Raw genomic sequence first — 18,801 nt, forward strand, 5'->3', positions numbered from 1 at the left:
TGAGTGCTGTGCTCTGTGAATGTGGCGCACAAGGCTGAATGTGCTAATGTTTAACTTGTCTCTTGTTTTTCTTTCCATCCATTAGGCAATACTGAGCGGTGCACATCTTGACAAAGTCTCCTGGCAACCTTTTGTTCGGGACTGAATGACAGCAGAAGCTGCCAGGTAAATCGATGAGCCTGTAAAGAGGTGAGAGCAGGACACACCATGGGTCAGAAGGTCACAGGTGGGATAAAGACTGTAGATATGAGGGACCCTGTGTACAGACCATTGAAACAGGAGCTCCAGGGACTGGACTACAGCAAGCCCACCCGGCTGGACCTGCTGCTGGACATGCCCCCTGTGTCCTACGAGGTGCAGCTGCTGCACTCGTGGAACAACGACGACCGCTCTCTGAACGTGTTTGTGAAGGAGGATGACAAGCTCATCTTCCACCGGCACCCGGTGGCCCAGAGCACCGATGCCATCAGGGGCAAGGTGGGCTACACACGGGGACTGCACGTGTGGCAGATCACCTGGGCCATGCGCCAGCGGGGCACCCACGCCGTGGTCGGGGTGGCCACTGCAGAGGCCCCCCTGCACTCCGTGGGCTACACCACACTCGTGGGCAACAACCACGAGTCCTGGGGCTGGGACCTGGGGCGTAACAGACTCTACCACGACGGCAAGAACCAGCCCAGCAAAACCTACCCCGCCTTCCTAGAGCCAGACGAGACTTTCATCGTGCCCGACTCCTTCCTGGTGGTGCTGGACATGGATGATGGGACACTGAGCTTCATCGTGGATGGGCAGTACATGGGGGTTGCCTTTCGAGGACTCAAAGGGAAAAAACTCTACCCGGTGGTGAGCGCGGTGTGGGGCCACTGTGAAATTCGGATGTGCTACTTGAACGGACTGGACCGTGAGTATGGCTGCTGTGCTGGGGCTGGCAGCACTGCCCTGGGGCTGCTTCTGCTGGGCCAGCTGGGGAGGGCTTTCCTGTGCCCAGAGAGATGAGGGTTCGTGTCAGCAGCGGTCGCTGGGTGCAGCTCGGAATCCTCCATGCCAGTGCACCAAGTGTGTCTGGCTGCACAGCTGAGCTGTCACCGGGGCTCTCTGCAAGGAGCAGCCAGGGCCTGGGGAGGTGCCTTGGTTGAGAGAAGGTGATGCCAGTTGTCCAGCCAGAGATGGGAAAACTTGTGTTGCCACCAGAAGAGCAGCAGGAACATTCCTCTTGACAGTTGCATTACTGGCACTGGCATCCCAGTGTCTCTTTACAGAAAATGGTCCGAGACGATCCCCTTCCTTAAATGGATGATGAAGGGGTGCTTAAAATCCCTTGCAGGCAATAATAGGGACAGATTTTTCCCATCTAAGAAAATGGGAATGTTCTTCATCTTTCAGAAGAGTAGCTCCCTTCCCTGCCTCTCTCAGAGCAGGGCGTGCTCATTTCTAGCAAGGGGCTGGATCCTTTAGTCAGCCCAACTTGCATGCCAGGCCTTTTACTAACAGGCACATCAATCTCTAGCTGAGCTTAGTAATAAATTTGGCTGTCCAAATGTGCTAAAGTCTGTTATCTCTCATAGTCAGAAGTTCCCGTGGGGCCAGACTGTGACTCAGTCCTCTGGGTAGGGTGGAGGAGAGAGGTGAAGGAAGTGGATTAAAATCTGGATTTATGTTGCTAGTGAAATAAATTTGGCAGTATTGGTATGAAGAGTAGTTTCCCCTGCATTCCAGAACAGTGTCTGCCCAGGGGCTGTAGCACATTGGGCTCTTCTGTGCGTGCTCGAGGTGTCCTAATGCTGGCCCAGCACTGGCAAACCCTGAGTACAACAAAGTGACCAGGAGAGCCTTGCAAAGGGGCAGGAGCAAAATCTGCTAGTGCTATGGGAAATGTACTTCAACTCTGCAAGACCAAACAGAGAGCTCTTGGCAGAACATTTTCTCACCCAAAGAAAGCCCAGCTCCTTCTGCCACAGCAGCTTAAAGAATGTCAGCAGCTCCAGGAACCAGGTTTTGCTGGAGGGTCAGAGCCAAAACCTGAGCTCCACTCAAGGCCAGCAAGTCTGTGGAACTGCTGGCACAGAGCTGTGCTTAGCAAGGCAAGGGCCACCTCCAAGGCTGGATTTGGTTGTGGTGTGCACTCGGCTGAGGAGTGAATTGTGGGCACCAGGCCAGCAGTGATGCTATTTTGGCACAGATAGAAAGAAGGTGTCTGGCTCTAAGCACTTGTGAGCACTCAGTAGCAACACTGTCCAGTGATTGTGGAGCTTGTGAATGGAAGGTCAGATGTGTGTGTGTGTGTGTGCTTTCTCTTTTGGTTTCCTGTCAGGCTGGGTTATCACTGCAGCTAGGTGAGGACAAGTCTTAATCTCTGTGGAAGAGCCTCTCCTTTTAAGGCCACTGAGCTGGAATTTAGTGTTTGTTCTGTGAATACCTCAAGGCTCTGAAGGTCAGCCCCTTGTCCCTGGGGATGCTGGCTGGGCAGTGCCTCTGTCCCAGCAGTCTCTGAGCACAGCACAACTGGGGCAGACTTTGAGTGAGTTTGTGCCCCAGTGGTTTAAGAATAAGCTGCACTGGGCAGTGCTGAAGGAGTGCTGCCAGCAATGGGTCTCTCTGGCAGGGTCACAGCCAGAGCAGAGGTGCAGTCTGCTGCAGGAACCTGTCCTGGAAGCACGAAATGAGTCCTGAGATGGGTCAGGAGCAGGGCTGGGTGCAGCTGTGACACACAACACGTGTGGACAGTGCTGGGGCTTGGCTTCATGCTTAATTTGGCATGAAGCAGTGGAAGCTGGAGCTGTAGGCATCCACCCGAGTTACTGAAGAGTGCAGCTCCTCAGCCAGAGGCATCCTGTGCCCCTGGGTGCTGTTGGGGGTGTCCAGCCCCAGTGCAGGGAGTGCTGCAGGCAGGCAGAAGGATGTTCAGGATGGTAATAGAATATTAGTATTATTATAATAGTATATTATAGTATATTATTATTATTATTATAATAGTTCAGCAATAGAAAGATGCCTGGGTATCTGCTCTGGGGTGTCTGTCAGCCCTCTCTGGGGGCAGGACAAACCCCTCAGGCTTGAGCAGTGTCACGGTGAGCTTTGAGAGGCTCAGCAGAGGCTGTGAGGAGCTAATGTGAATCTTCTGGGGATGTTTTAGCTCTGGCTTTGACCTCAGTCCCCTCTGTGTTGTGAGTGACTCCTCGGCAGCCAAGGGCCCCGTGTGCCTTTCCTGAAAAACTCGTATTATCTTGTTCAGGGTTTGAAGTGCAGGATGCAGAAAAAGATAGCCAAAGGCTTGTATCCTTCCTGGGTTTGTGACAGGAGGGACTCCTCTAGAGGGAAGTGTCACAGTGCAAACAGCAATGTGAAGCTTTGACAGATGGCTTTGTTTTTCATGGGAGCTGTGCAGCATAAATGAGGGGTTGACAGCTGTTACCCCCTGCATGAGATAAATCAGGGATTTCTGGGTACCCAGGCCACAGGATGCTCTGGCTGCTGTAGTCTTTCACCTCAGTGACTCTTACAAAAGTTTCTGGATACTGCAGTAAGAGGCCTGAGCTAGAAGATGTGCTCTGACCGGAATGAATGGAATTGCAGAGGAGGAACTTCCAGCTGATATTCTAGGATTGTTTCATTCACACGTGTGTGGTTTAAAGGTCCTCCAGAAGCCTCGTGCCCTGCTGGTGCATCTGGTGAGCTGAAGCTGCTGGGTGCTCAGGCATTCACTGCTGCTGCTCAGTGTGGCTGGGGGGGCTCAGGGGCAGCACAGGGGACGTGTCCCTCGTGGGCTGGGCTGTTCATGTCTCTGTCTCTTTTCCCAGCTGAACCACTGCCCCTGATGGACTTGTGCCGGCGAGCTGTGAGGCTCGCCCTGGGCAAGGACAGACTGACTGAGATCCCCACCCTGCCCCTGCCAGCCTCCCTCAAGAGTTACCTGCTCTACCAATGACCTCGTGCTGCAGGACAGAGGTGGAACCAGGCAATGGATGGAGCTGCCCTGGGCTCTCCACCCTCTCCATCCCCACTGCTGGAGCTCCTGGCCAAAGGATTCCTGCCACTGCTTCAGCCTCCGTGTGCCCTTCCTGGCGAGCTCTCCAGCAATCCTTGCTTCACAGCTGAGTGCTTTGCTCCTTGGAAGTCACTGCCCCAGCACACGGAAAAGGAACATTTCCAGAGGCTCTGCTTGCCTGCTCCTCCTGAGGAAAGGCTGTGCTGCCTCCTCTGGGTTCGAGGGGCTCGGAGGGAATGGTTTTTCTGTATCAGCTAAAGGGGAGGATGATAATAAAATAAAAAGACAAGAAGAATAACATTAAGAATAAAAATTTAATTTGGGGAAAGAGGAGGTATTAAGAACAGAAATGTTAAGACCAGGTCCTAAGAATGCAAAGGCTCAGGATGGCCAGCAGAGTTAGAAAGATTCTGGAATACCATAAAGAATTAACTGACTAGTTTTTCAAAGCCAAAAAATTAAAAGTATAAGCCCAAGCCCTGGAACACCAAAACCAAGAGCCCTTCTACCACCAGGACCCTTCTTAATTTGGAGAAGGTGGTTATGTTGCTGATGGCTGTATCTGTGCTGGGGCTTCTCACCTTGCTCTGTTGCTGTTTCACAGGTTGTGACTCCTGCTTTCTTGTTTTTCACCATTGCTTCTCCTGCTCCATCCTCTGCTCTGCCTCCTCCTGGTGGGTTTGACTGGGTTGATTTTGCTCAGGCTCTCTTCACACTCTTCTTCCTCCCTGACTGAGACCTGCAGCTTTTGCTCTGGGTTTCCTGGCTGCTGTGGGAGCAGGGAAGGACAAACGTGTGCAATAGGGTGGGACCATCTTTGTCACTCAGCTGCAGGTCCTGGCCCCAAGCTCTGCCCCCTGTCCATGCTGAGGCTTTAGGGAAACGTTCCTGCTCCTCTAATGGCACTGCTAGGGAATTCTTCTTGGATAAGCTGCTTAAATCCATCCAAAGCAGGCTCTGTTCTGCCACAGACCAACAGCAGGAGTGGTTCTCAGGGCTGGGCTGGGCTGGGAGCTTGGCCCTGAGCAGAGGTGCCAGGGTGGCTGCAGAGGTGCTGTCAGCAGGGCAGGAGCCCAGGAGGGCATTGCTGCAGGGTGCAACTGGGGAGGGTCAAACAGAGGCCAGGGGTGGCCCTCAGGCACAGCAAGAAGAAACGGAACCTCTCCAGAGCTGGAGAGAACTGCAATAAACAGGACAAGCAATTCAGGCACAATCAGCACATCCCAAATAGATCCTCAGTAGCCAAGTAAAGAGGATGACACTCCTTTATTTGCAGGAGCTGCTCTCTTGACCTCTCCACAGGTTATTATGCTGCCTTTCTGGGGTTATTTTGCACATTTCTTTGTGTTTTGTTTCCTTGAAAAATGTTAGTGTGATTTTGTTGTTGTTGTTGTTGTTTTTTTTTTTGGTTGTTTGTTTTTTTTTGGTTTGTTTCTTTTTTTGCTTTTGAGTTATCCCCTCAGTTTTGTGTAGGTACAAATGAGTTTAGTTGTTGAAAATGTTAATATATATATTTGTGGTGTATGTATAAGAACATGTTTTAAACAGCTGCTGTAGGGTACCTTTTTGAAAATAAACTACTTGCATAGTATATTTTTTAAAGCACAGAGTTGGTGCCAAGACTGGGTGGGGTGTGATGTGCCCCTTTTTTATTCTAATATTATATGAGGTTTTTTTCAGCGTAGGGGTTTGTACTAGTTTCTGTTGCAGGGTGGGACACAAAATTCAATGTGTGTGGAGCCCTCCTCAGTTGCCTTCAACTTGAACCAGTGTCTTCCAGAACTGCAGGGAAGTAGCTGTGTTCTCCCTACTTCTAATGCTCTTTGTGCTCCCTCATTTCCATCTCTCCTCACTTCATCAGGATGTTACTTTGTACAGTTTAAAATTCTTTCTATTTTATGACTGTAGATAATGCTCAGTAACCTAATAAACTTTATTAAATATCACTTGGTGATGGGTTTTTATTTGCATGAAATGCTCAGATTTCTTTGTTTCTACATGAGCAGTGATTATTCCTAAGAATTCTGCCCAGACAGGCAGAGCAAGGGGCTCTCATGGCCTTATCTCTGCTTGGAAAAATACCAATTTAGAGCTGGCACCTGAAAGGTGTGTACAGGGGGAGGGCAGGGGCTGAGGTGTGGTCACCTGAGTGGGTGCAGCTGCCACTGGTGCCTCAGAGATGGAGCTGGCTGTGACCTGTGGTGGGTTCCTGGAGGAATTTTGGGTTCCAGCTGGTCTCAGAGCTGTCTGCAGCTGGCTCTGCCTGTCACCGACCTGTGCAGGACAGAGATGCTCCCACCTTGTGTCAGCACTGGGGTTCAGCCTCTCCAAGTGCCGTGATGCTTTTGTCCCTGGTGATGAAGGCTCCAGGCCCTCCTCCTGTCCACACAGCTCTCTGCCTTCCCTGCAGCCACCAGGTTGTGTGAGGAAGCCAAAGCTTTTAATCAGTTCACACTCTGCAATGTGAGCCTCAGCTGCAGCCTGAGAGCTGCCTGCTAAGGGTGGTGGGGAGGGAGGCCTCAAAAAAAGGCAGAAGGTTTCTTATCTCTAGTCAGGACAAGATTTTTTTTTTTTAAAAGTTTTGTGTGTCTCTTACATGTGGAAAGAAACCCCCCATGACTAAAGGTTTGTAGATCCTGAGCTTCAACACCCAGCATATTCAGTAATGGCAGTTCTGGTTTGCTGCGGTGGAATTTTGTGCCAGTTTCTGCCCAGTTCCCCTGCAGCTAAGGCCGGGTGGGTGCAGAAGGTGGGGCAGGTGCAGAAAACTGAGGAATTAGTTCATGCTCAGCTCCAGACACCCAAACAGCCTCGTGTTCCAGCTGCATGGAATATTTGAAACAAACGACCTGCTCGGGGTTGGGAGCTGCAGTGTTTATGTACAGTGCCATGGAAACAGGGCAGGAAGTCATGAGCTGGGGACTGGACCTGCTGGAATCAACAAATGATATCACAGATTAGCAAGTCCTAATAAATCAGTGGTGCTCTGCTCCCCTGCTATTCCTGCCTCCAGCCCAGCCCTGGCATGGTGGCAGGCAGATCTCTGCCTTTGTGAGTAAAAGCTGCAAGTTCTGCTTGTCAGGGCTGCCCTGGCAGCGTCTCACCCTCCTCCTCCTCCTCCTCCTCCTCCTCCTCCTCCTCCTCCTCCTCCTGCTGCTGCTGCTGACTCCTCAGGGTTAGCACATGGAGCTCTTCCTACATTTTTTGGGAGGCTCCTGGCCCTGCCTGAGCTGCAGCCACTCTGCAGAGAACTTTGGCATCCTGGTGCTCTGGACAAGCAGTGGAGTAGCTTTTGTTTCTTCCTGTGAGTTTTGTGGAAGTGATTTGTGTCTAAAAAAGTGCAAGGGAGGGGGAGTGTTCAGTGCAGGAGTTGAGAAGCTGATAAGGAAATGTGTCATCCTCCTTTGGCAGTCCTGTCCTGGCTGCAGGTTACACCCCTGCACAAACCTGGGCTTGAGGATCTTCACCAAGGCTGTGACAATGTCAGGACAGGAGAACTCGGAGGGAGGAGGACAACTGGCAGATCTTTCCTTCGTCTGCAGGACTGAGAATTTCTTTCTGAGCTCAGAGAACTTCCCTGCTGGAGCCCAGCCACCAGTCTGTACCTGGCAAGTCCTTTGCCAGTATCCAGGCAATTTTCCCTTTCCCTGGGCCTGCGATGTGGGAACTTGAAAGAACGTGCGTCATGCTTTTAAGAACTTTTTTTGGCAGTCACACCTTTTCTCCTGCATAAGGTAAGACAATTATGAAAAACAGTTCCTAGCACTGCCCCTCTTCTCTCCCACACGCTTCCTATGCAGAGCTAGTGCTGTCGGTCTTATGCCAAAGTTGCATTTGACTGGAGAAGGAAATACAGTGATTTATTTAGTAAAGTTTATTACAATTAAAACCTAACCCAAAGCACAGCCTTTCTTGGCTTACAGAACAGTGCTGAAAGGAACAGAACTCATTCAAGGCTTGCACAAAACACACTGAAGCTGATCCTGCCTTTGCACATGTTTTCATTCGAAACTATTGCAGGCTTGTCTGCCCTTCAGACACAAAACTATTTGCAGCAGCTGCCAGATGTTTTGTCTGCCTCGTGTTTTACAGTTTGCTCTTCCCAGCGGGTGCTGGGGCTGCCCTGTGCATTCTGCTCCTGTGGCAGCCCTGGTGCTGCTTTCCCAGCCTTCACCTGCCCGGGGCAGGTGCAGCTCTGGCTGTGTCACCTGTGTGAGCCTGAGCCAGGCTCTGTCAGCTCTGCTGTGGGACCTGCTGGGCTGCAGCCCATGTTCCCCTGCTCACACGGTGCTGGGTGAAAGTTAAGGTGATTTACAGTCTTAGAATAAAGCACTCATGGCCTGAATTGAGCCCTTGAAGAGCAGCCACAGTTCAGGGCTTGGGCAGCCTCTTGGACTGGAATTTAGCTGAGTTGTAAGTATTGCCCCCCCATCAGAGGGATGATGGATGCTCAAACACAATGAGGTGGGGCAAAGACCTTTGTGGTATTTTTCTGAACTGTGAAGTTTGACTCAATCAGAAGAGAGATACCTGCTGAACAGGGAATACCTTGGGATTTCCTTGGTGTTTGCCTGGCCTGTTTGCATGGCTTATGTCAATCTGTGAACTGGGAGCAGTCCCATTTGCCATCCTTTTTGGAGGCACCTCCTTTGGCTTTCTGTGCTTCTGGAAATCCACATCCTGTGCACGTGGGGCATCCTGGGCCAGAGCCCTCATTAAATGGGTTTAACCTGCAGTTTTTCACTTTGCTCACACCCACATCTTTTAATAATCAGAGGATTCCTGCCCACTTTTTTTTGGCAGCTGGCACTGCTCGTGCCTCTGATGTGTGTGACTGTTCCGTGGCCAAGGGCAGCTCTGCTGGTCAAAGGTGTTGGGTGGGACGTGGCCAAGACAGAGGAGCCACTTTTGGGTAACCTTGTAGAGAGCACCTGGTTTGTCCTGAGGTGTCCCTGTAATGCCTGTTCTTACCAGAGCCTGTCCTTGTTCCCTCTCAGGATCTCTTATTAAGCCATGATTTCGGAGCACCTAACAAAATTTCTGTTTAAAGTCTGCACAAGCAAACAGGTTGTTCAGCTTATATTTTTCTAAGGTACATGGGCAGGCAAAAATCACCTGCCTAAACTGGAATCTGGTAGGACACGGGTGTTGATTTTTTTTTTTTTTTGCCTTTTATGGAAAAAATACTGAAGGTTTCCCACAGTGGAAACGGGTCTGAAGTCTTTGTTCTCTGACTTTTCTCAAAACAGGACCTTTGAGAGTGCAGAACTTTCTGGTAGGCTGCAGGTAAAGTGCCATCCACCAAAGCAGTAACTTAATTTCCTGCCACAGGCTGGATGTTTTCTCTGGAAGAGAACCACCTAATATTGATAAGGTCTGTTTCTACTTAATTTGAGGTCCAGCAGAGGGACGTGAGGAATACCAGCTGTTATTCCTAAATATGATCTGTATTTTTCAAACTGTCTAGACACCTGGGTGGGTTGCACACATTACCAGCAAAGGTAGTTAATCATGTCAAACGTCCTCTCTAAAGGTTTGTTTTGTTTAATGAGCTTTAGGGAAACCCAGGGGAGCACAGGGAATCAAGCAGACAGGGGAGGAAATTTGATCACTGGGGCTGACACTTGGACATTTTTCATTCTGACCTGGTATAGGGAGTGCAGAGATTTCAGAATTTCAGGAGTTATTGGTGTTTATAACACCACTGACACATAAACCCTCCCAACAGTGAGCTGTAGGGTGTTTCACACGTGCTGTCTGTGAAATGGTGTTAAATCAGAACTGACTGAAACTGCTGCACAATAGGAAGTTACAGAGTGAAAGTCAGATTTACAGTATGCCAGAAATGAATTTTGCAACTGATTGCAAAGGAAAACCTGGCAGAATCACCACTCAAAGTCCTTATGATGCATCCTACTTGGATAAATATGAATGTTTTCAATTAATGCTCCCAGAGATGCCAGCTACCTATTCCAGAGTGAAGTGCTGTGTGATAAGATCCTTTTTTATCACAAAGAAGGTGATTCTCCATATCCAATCTGACTGGTTTATTTGTATCTGAAGAATAGAGGAATGAAAACAACCCTGGAGTTTAAAAGGACAAGAGACAGGACAGGAACCCACCCTGCAAAGCTGAATCCTAGAGCTCAGACACTCTTGAGGTGGGCAGGCAGATCCTGGATCTGGAATGTGGATCTTGGGGGATTCCAGACATTTACAGCAGAGCCTTGTGGCACACGTGCTCCAGCCTGTGTTCTCCTGTGTTTGTGTTTGCTAACTGTGTTCTGAACTTCATCATCAAGACTAACCATGGCCTTCACTAGAATAAACTTGTTTTCCTCTCTCAGGTTGCCTGGCACTGGCACTAATCACAAGAACTTTTCAGTAAGCACAAGGGGTGTATCTTTCTCTACAAGCAGCAAAGGCAAATAAAATAATATTTTGGTCAAACAGGTGGGGTGTTTGCAACCTAAACAAGCATGAGAATCCCAAGACAAGCTATGATTCATTTCCCAGTAGGTTTAACTTGCAGTTTAGAAGAGCTGAGCACCAGCATTAAGCCCTATCTCCCCAGATGGGTGTTAAACTGTGTTTTCAGGAGGGGGTGGACACTGAAAGAGCAGATCTAACTCTGGAAGAAGCCAGGATGCAAAAAGATTGTTGGTCAGGAAAAGCGTTGGAGATGTGAATCTTTTCCCAGATGCCTTTGGCAAAGGTTCAGAACCGTAACTGGGGAGAGAGGGGAGGGTTTGGCTTGGGGCTGGCTGAGTGCTCTGAGCTGTGGGATAAAGGTCTGTGGCTACCTGAGCCTGGCACCTGAGCCTGCAGCATCTCCAGGGCCAGCAGCACTGAGGGGGATTTTCTCTGGCTGTTCTCCCAGTGGTCAGTGGCTCCAAAGGGGGCTGGAAGTTGTGTGAGAGGAGCAGCACGCTGCAGGCTGTGCTCTTTCTAAATCCTCTCAGATAATCTTTCTTGCCAAATTCTCCTGGAGGGAGATTGAGTAATCGAACCAGGCTGCATGTAAAAACACCCTTGTGTACGTCCAGGGTATTGCCAAAGTGGACAGACTGTCCTGCCTGGCCCTGCCAGAAAAGTTGTGTTTTGTCCAGCGGAAAAGAAAACATCCTTTTCTCTTTGCACTTTGGAATTTGTCTTTTCAGACTCTGATCTCATCAGCAGAGTCTCTCTCACTATGACAAGTTTGGCCACCTTGAGCCAGGACCATGGTGCAGTAAATTGAGCAGCAGCCAAAACTCAGCTGTAGCCCACAGAGAGTGGCCCTGAGGAAACTGGATTAAAAAACAAACAAACAAACAAATAAAACCCCAAAACAAACAAAAAACCTACAACTGGATAAAAGTGGCAGAGGCTCCAAAGATTGCAGAGAGCCAAGGAGAAAGGAGTCTGAGCACCTACTTGGAGTTGTTGTGTTCTCTTGCACTACAAAAGGCCTCTAAATAAAGCACCTAGAGAAGGAATGTTTCATACCTGGCCTGGTATTGTGTGAATTTTAGAACACAGCAGGTTGTGTGTGAGCTCTGTGTCATAGCTGGACTTGAGCCCTCTGCTCTAGGTGTGCCACCAAGGTGAAGCTTTACTTCCAGACTGTTCCATGTAGCTGGAAAAGCTGATTTTTTGAGAGAAGCACCTGAATACAATGGCATTTTTGCTGTCTCTTGCTTTAAGCCCTTCTCCTAATCTTTTGTTTCTCCTCTGCTGCCTGCATTAAATATTAAAATGGCAGATTTCCTTGGATTGCATGCTAAAATGGGACCACCAACTGTAATTGGGGGTTTCATTAAGTATGACCCATTCATTTAGGGACTTCCAGAATGGCTACATGAGAAAAGCCCACGTTAGGCACTAGTGAAATAAAACTGGAGGTCCTGGCACTCTTGAGCATTCAGAGGCTCTGCAGGAAAACAGAGCAGCTCACAGCTCCAAGGACATCCTTGGAAGGAGGAGCTGCCCCTCTCCAGTCCCACTTTTCCAGCAGTTCTGTTTGGAAATTCTCTGCTCTGGGTGGTGGATGGGGATGTGCTTAAAGCAATCAAACAAAGGTGGGAGGAGAAGAAGCAGAAGGAAACTCTCTCCTGGAGCCAAATTATTTGGAGGGGTTACTGGGAAGGGGAAGTTTTTTTGTTTTGTTTAGTTTTCTGGGAAAACATCCCTAGAGCCAAGACAAACAAAGATTCCTGCTCTAGATTTTGTTACCTTTGGTGTCCTTGGGCCCTGGGTCAGTCCCCAGATTATTTTTATGGACTGTTTAATCCAGGGCTTTATTTCCCCTGTAGATAAATGGTATTTTAGATTCCAGGGCAGCTTCAGATGCTAATACCAGCTGTCTAGACAAAGAGTGGCCCATGAAAATGATCATAAATAAAAAGTCTTGGGGCTTTGGGTTTTTTCCTTCCTTCTCTTGTCCAACTAACTCGAGAGAGACTGGCAGGAGAGGCTGGCTGTGTGAAGGGAGGCACTGCACAGTTGTCACCTCCTCTGCCACCTTTGGGATGGAATTGAGCTGGGGCCATGCCTGGTGTCTCAGCAATGTAAATATTTCAGGTGAGGACCTAGGGGATGGAGTTCACAGTTATCTGGTGCATCCCCAAGGTTTCACTGAAAACATTTTTATGCCTCTCGTGGCTTTCACTACATGGATCTTCAGCTGGATTTTCCTGGGGGAAGGAGGAGTTTCTTGCAGCTTCTGTTCTTTGTTGCAGGTGTGCAGCACTGCTCTGGACTGTTCTCCTTTGGCAGAGATGCTCTTGTTACATTCCCTTTACTGATGCCATTAGAGGAAGCACATCCTGATCTTTCCCAGTGGCAGAGCTGATGCCAAAGTGCCCCACAGCCTGAAGAAGCAGATCAGGAAAAAATAAAAAAAAAAGAAAAAATAAAAATAAAAAAAGGAAAGAAAGAAAATCATAAAGCTTAAAAAGTTTTTGGTGGGTTGATTCTCTCTTGACAAATAAAGGTGCAGGTATGTAATCCATAAAATTTTCATGTTCCCTTTTAAACTTTGGAAGAATCATACTCATACAATCATATTGGACATGGATATTATTTTAAAAGAAGGAAAATTATAGAGTTTGATGGATCCTGACCAAAAAAAGAAACCAGAACTTTTATTTGATGGGAAATGTCAACATTTCAACGTTTTTCCAATACTGTCATTTTTAAGAAATCCCCAAATTCCTGCTCCCAACCAGCCTTTCTGGCCAGCAGCATGAGACACAAAGCCAAAACCCAGCAGAAAGAGTCTCTTTTAGCAGTGTACACAGGCCGTGTTTATAAAGCCTGCACTTTGTTTTCACTTGAATCTCCTAGAGGATGTAGAACTTCCTCAGCATTTCACTTCCATGGGTTCTCCAAAGGCTGGGGGATTCCAGCTGGCTGTGAGCCAAGGCAGCCATAAATCAGCCGTGGCAAGAAGTTCCCTTCTCAGCACTGCTTGCCCACAGCAGTATTTTGGGGAGCACAATGTTTTCATTTTCTGTCAGAGCACCACTGGGCTCTGCAGGGGCCTTTCCTTGGCCCTTCCTTGGTCTCAAGGAATTTTTGGAACGGCCTTTCAGTGCAGAAGCTTTACGTGCTCCATGTGCACCTCTGGAGCCTGCTCTGGCAGGGCTGGGATGTCAGGGCAGCCTGGACATCACACAAAACTCTGGATTAGCATCATCTTGCTAGGCTACAGTTTAGGCTGCAAAATCCAGGACAAGAGCTCTGCTCAGAACTGCAATGTCTTACAGATAAACCCTGGAATAAGTGTGAGATAACCCAGAAGAGCCTTTTTTCACTGGAGTTGAGACAAGGAAAATATTTGGACTTTTTTCCCCCTGACATACAAAGGCCTGGATGTCGGTTTGGTTTTTTCATTCTTCTAAAAAGATGTCTGTCCCATTTAGCCTTTCCAGAAGGTGACCGCAGGTAGTGGGAGAAGTGTGGAGGTCAGGAAGCAGCAGGAGCCTGGGCTGGTAGGGTTCCTAACCCTGCTGTGTGTTACTGCAGGGCAGCTCTGGCTGCTGAACCCACAGAGCAGATAGGACAGGAAAAAAACACACACGGGTCACAAAATCTGAGTGTCCTTCCACGGGACGTGCTTCTGCCAAAATCCTGTCTGTCCCAGGGCTGCCCGCTCCTCCCACAGCGTTCTCTGCTTCAGCCCAGGCACGTTTCCTCCTCCAGACACCAGCTCAGAGCTGCTGCTTTTCCTCTGGGAAGGTGAGGGACACCAGCCAGGTGCTGCTGCCATTTCAGCTGTCCCACAAAATTCCTCATTTCTGGGGACAGGAATGGCCAGGGAAGGGGCAGATGGATTTTGCAGGTAACACCTGGTGAAAGAGGGACAGTCTCACTGGGAACAATGGGTTTGTTTTGAGCTGCTTGCAGGAACTGACCTCTTCCCCTCTCATCCTCTGAGCATGGGATCCTCGGGATTCTTGTTTTCTGTCTGCTCGATGGCATTTTCCTCTCTGCAGTGACACACACAGTGTCCAGCAGCTCTCCCGGACATCAGTGCCTCCAGACCAGCTCCTTGCTGCTGTCTGTGGGTGCTGAAGGACTGGGAGGGTGGATTTTTGAGTTGCAGAGGTCAGGTTATAGCAATCCCTCTCCTAAACCAGCTGTAAACCTCCTGCACACAGCCCAAGGCTCCTGGCAGGCAGGGTGGCCATGTCAGGATGTGTTTCATTCCCACCTGGGCAGGCTCAGGAGCTCAGCTCTCATTTGGGCTGCAAGGAGAGGAGGTGCAGCCCTTGCTTGAGGTCTGATGAAGGAAAATGCAAGTGCAGGCTAGGAGAGGATACACCTGCATCCTCCAGGGTGTCCAGGCTGATCCACCCTCCCTGCCAGGACCCAGAGCTGCTTTCTCAGGAAGCCAGGCTGTGATAAACCTGCTAGGAACAAGCACTGCTCACAGCCCCTGCCAGTAAAATATAACCCAGACCCAGGGTCACAGCCTGTCCCCTCCTTGAACCCCTCTCTGAGACCTCAGCCAGGGCAATCCAGTGTGGCTGGATGGGGAAAAAGCCAAGGACAGAACCGGGCTGGGAGTCAGACTCTGCTCCCAGGGAACAAGGCACAGGACAAGGGGAAGCAGCCTCAGGTTGCACCAGGTGATGTTGAGGTTGAAAATTAGGAAAATATCTTCAGCAAAAGGGTTTTCAAGCCCCTGGCATGGCTGCTCAGGGAAGCAATGCAGTGCCCATTCCTGGAGGGATTTAGAACCTTGTGGATGGGGGGACGTGGGTCAGCAGTGCCCCTGGCAGTGCTGGGGGAATGGTTTCACTCCATGCTCTTCCCAACAGTGAAGGTTCTGTGTGAGGGCAGCCAGGACCTGCCCAAGGTCTGAGCTGGGTTGTAATTCCTGCACAGAGGCTCCGTGAATCACCCAGCTCCCCCCAGAGCTCCTCCCTGGGCTCACACTGCCCAGCACTGCCCACAGCAGCTCTGCCATCCATGGGGGGACAGAGAGCACCCAAAAAACAGCTGAACATCTATGGGGGGACAGAGAGCACCCAAAAACCAGCTGAACATCCATGGGGGGACAGAGAGCACCCAAAAACCAGCTGAACATCCATGGGGGGACAGAGGGCACCCAAAAAACAGCTGAACACCCATGGGGGGACAGAGAGCACCCAAAAACCAGCTGAACATCCATGGGGGGACAGAGAGCACCCAAAAACCAGCTGAACATCCATGGGGGGACAGAGAGCACCCAAAAACCAGCTGAACACCCATGGGGGGACAGAGGGCACCCAAAAACCAGCTGAACATCCATGGGGGGACAGAGAGCACCCAAAAACCAGCTGAACATCCATGGGGGGACAGAGAGCACCCAAAAACCAGCTGAACATCCATGGGGGGACAGAGAGCATCCAAAAAGCAGCTGAACATCCATGGGGGGACAGAGAGCATCCAAAAAGCAGCTGAACATCCATGGGGGGACAGAGAGCATCCAAAAACCAGCTGAACACCCATGGGGGGACAGAGAGCACCCAAAAACCAGCTGAACATCCATGGGGGGACAGAGAGGGACAGAGAGCACCCAAAAACCAGCTGAACATCCAGCAGCTGCTGGGCAGCCCTTGGTCTCTCAGCCAGCCCCAGAACTGCTGGGACATTTCACACCCCTGATGAGCTGCAGGCATGGGAGGCCCTGGGCAGGGTTAGCAGGAGGATGCACAGAGGAACTGCAGAGGGAATTTGGAGTAGCAGGGATTGTGCATTCCCACACAAAGGAAATTCTTTGTGGTAAAGTGCCCTGAGTAACCTGGGGGTGTCTTTGTTACAGAGACAGCACCAGGTTAAGCACCTGCTCCACTGCATGTTTCATCCCAGTGTGCAGCTGAAACAGAAGATAAAGATATAAAAAAATTAAAATAAAAGAGAAACATTATCACAGTGTCTTCACTAGCAAAGACTGGTTTCCCATTCTCTGTGCAGAAGACCAGCCCTGAAGTCCAGCAGCAGCTGGGCTCTCCTCCCAGGTAAGCAGCTGTGACCGTGGAGGCAGGAGAACAGGAGAACACACCTGGCTGGGTACCACGAGAGGAACTGATGGAGCCTTCAAATGTGCTCAGTATTAAGGCCTGCCAGCAAAGCCTCTGTGTGGAAACTCTGCCTGGAAAAGAGTCAGAAAGGTACTTTTCAAGTTTTATGGTGACTAAAATCACAAAAAGGGGGCAGAGAAAGGAAAGAGGCTATTCATTATTTTTTTTTCTGCTTTACTATTTTTGATTATTTTAAAGCTTGGTTCTAATTAGGTGATGCAAATTCTTCAGCTGAACTCTGGGTCTGAGGGGGAATATAAGGTTTTATAGAGCCCTGTGTGTTTTGTACCTTGTCTCCTAGCAGCAAAAGCCACATGGATGTGAGAGGCTGTTTTATGATCCGCCAGGGCTGTTGTTGGACAGGCTGCAGTGAGCTGAGTTATTCCAACCATGCTGGGTTGCTGCTCCCTCCTCTTTCTTTCTCTCTTCTTCCCCCCCCCTCCCCCTTTCCTTTAGTTTTTTCCCCTCTCTTTTCCTTTTTTTTGGTTAAGTTTTCTTTCCCCTCCTTACAGGCAAGTGTGAGAGGGATGGATGCTTTTGCCACCCTTGTGCCAGAACTCTCTCTCTGGACTTGGCCTCAGCAGCATTTCTCATCTCCCTCCCAAGCCCTTTTCCCTTGCTGGCTGGGATTCCACCAGGCCTTTCTAAAGAGGCACTGAGCTATGCTGGTTACTCTTTCAATTGCTCATCTCTTTAGTGTTTTCAAGAAAAAAATAGAAAAAAAAAAAAAAAAAAAAAAAACAAAAAAAAAAAACCAAAAAAAACAAACACCTCCATCAGTGGATTTGGGAGCTTGGCAGCTGCTGCTGAGCTGGGGCTCATGATGCCCCTGTCATCTCCACTTCACAGCTGGGCAGCCCTGAGGTGTGGCAGCCTCAGAGATTGGCCTGGGCACACTCAGTGTCTCAATTCCACCCTGGCCTGGGTTGAATTCTTGGTGCTGGTCTTGCCTCCCCCTGCTCCTTCACTTTCTGACTGCAGTCCTCCCTGTCAGGCTGGTGGCTGTGCAAGCTGTGATTACAGAAATAACACCCTCCCATCTCCCCGTGGTTATCCCACTCCTAGTCAGTCCTGGAAAGACCTATTCATTGGATTGCATCACTCTTTATTTTTTAAAAAAAGTTTTAACTGCTGCTCCCAGAGAGAGACGACCTCAGGTCTAGATCAGAGCATCACAACAGCTCTGGTACATTCATGCTGTAATTGCTTTCTTTAGAATGCCTTTTTTAATCTTATTTTCTGCTTCTGGGGCCCATGCAGCAGAACTGAACACTGACAGTCAAGCATTTAACATTGGTTCTGGTGGAGCATTCAGGGCAAGGGCAGTATGGAGTTGTTCCCCCTGGTTTTGGAAATGCCACCTGTGCAATGTTTTCAGCTCACCTGGAGTCCAGTCCAAGGAAAGCTGAAAGGACTGTGAGTGCTAGCAGGACTTTTAGAGGCCCTTGGGTCATAAGGGTCTAACTCAGAGTGGTGTTCTTCACGAATCCTGGAGCAGAAGCAAAACACAAATTAACTTCGTGCCTTCCTGCCCTTCAGAGAGGGAAACTCTGCATTGTCCCTGTCCTGCTGTAAGTGGGAACAAGCTGCTCATGGAAAGTCTGTTCTGAGATGAAAATATCTGCCTGAGCTCAGTCTTATCCAGCCCAGGCTGGGATTTGCAGCAGTCGTTATCTGAATTTTCTCAGCACTTGTCTCCATTCTGCCAAGGCCAGCACCAATCTTTTGTTCACAGTGGGATGTCACACCCAGGCAGGGGTGGCATTTGGTTGCTTGTGGGGATGGCTGATTGCAGTGACAGCTTGTGTCACCATCAGTAAACTCGAGGCCAAACTGCATCCCTCTCTACCAAATACCTGTGGTCCAGAGAAGCCCACGTCAGCCCTGGATGCAAAGGATTTGAAGGTGAGGATGCCTGACCTTACACTGAGCCTTTGCCTTAGATCCTTAGGTGATTCTGGGCCAGGAACAACATTTTCACCTGTGCAGGTCCTGAATGTTAGGGGTCAGCTCTGCCCCAGGCAGGTGGCAGTGAAAACCACTGGTGCTACTTGCAGCCAGTGGCTCCTTGGATCCTTTCCTTCCTAGTTGCATGGAATTAACCAGGATTTATTATCCTCTGCCACAGGAAATGGCTGTGATGACTATTTTCCAGCCAATTTGCTTTGTGTGGGACAAGTCAGCCAGAGTAGGATGTTTGCAGAAGACACAGACCCCAAAGAATTTGCCCTGCTTTTCTTGTTGGTGATGTAACGGGAGAGGAAC

The 18,801-nt window shown here is 49.5% G+C and overlaps 1 protein-coding gene across 1 annotated transcript; it reads left to right on the plus strand.

Annotated features, from left to right (window-relative positions):
• Positions 1-207: 207 nt before the first annotated feature.
• Positions 208-3,925, plus strand: SPSB1 (splA/ryanodine receptor domain and SOCS box containing 1). The gene is made up of 2 exons (XM_062507727.1): positions 208-901; positions 3,798-3,925. The coding sequence occupies exons 1-2, from the start codon at positions 208-210 to the stop codon at positions 3,923-3,925; spliced, it is 822 nt and encodes a 273-aa protein (XP_062363711.1).
• The last annotated feature ends 14,876 nt before the right edge of the window (positions 3,926-18,801 follow it).

This window comes from Cinclus cinclus, chromosome 23, assembly GCF_963662255.1.
Source record: "Cinclus cinclus chromosome 23, bCinCin1.1, whole genome shotgun sequence".
In the NCBI taxonomy this organism is placed as follows: domain Eukaryota; kingdom Metazoa; phylum Chordata; class Aves; order Passeriformes; family Cinclidae; genus Cinclus; species Cinclus cinclus.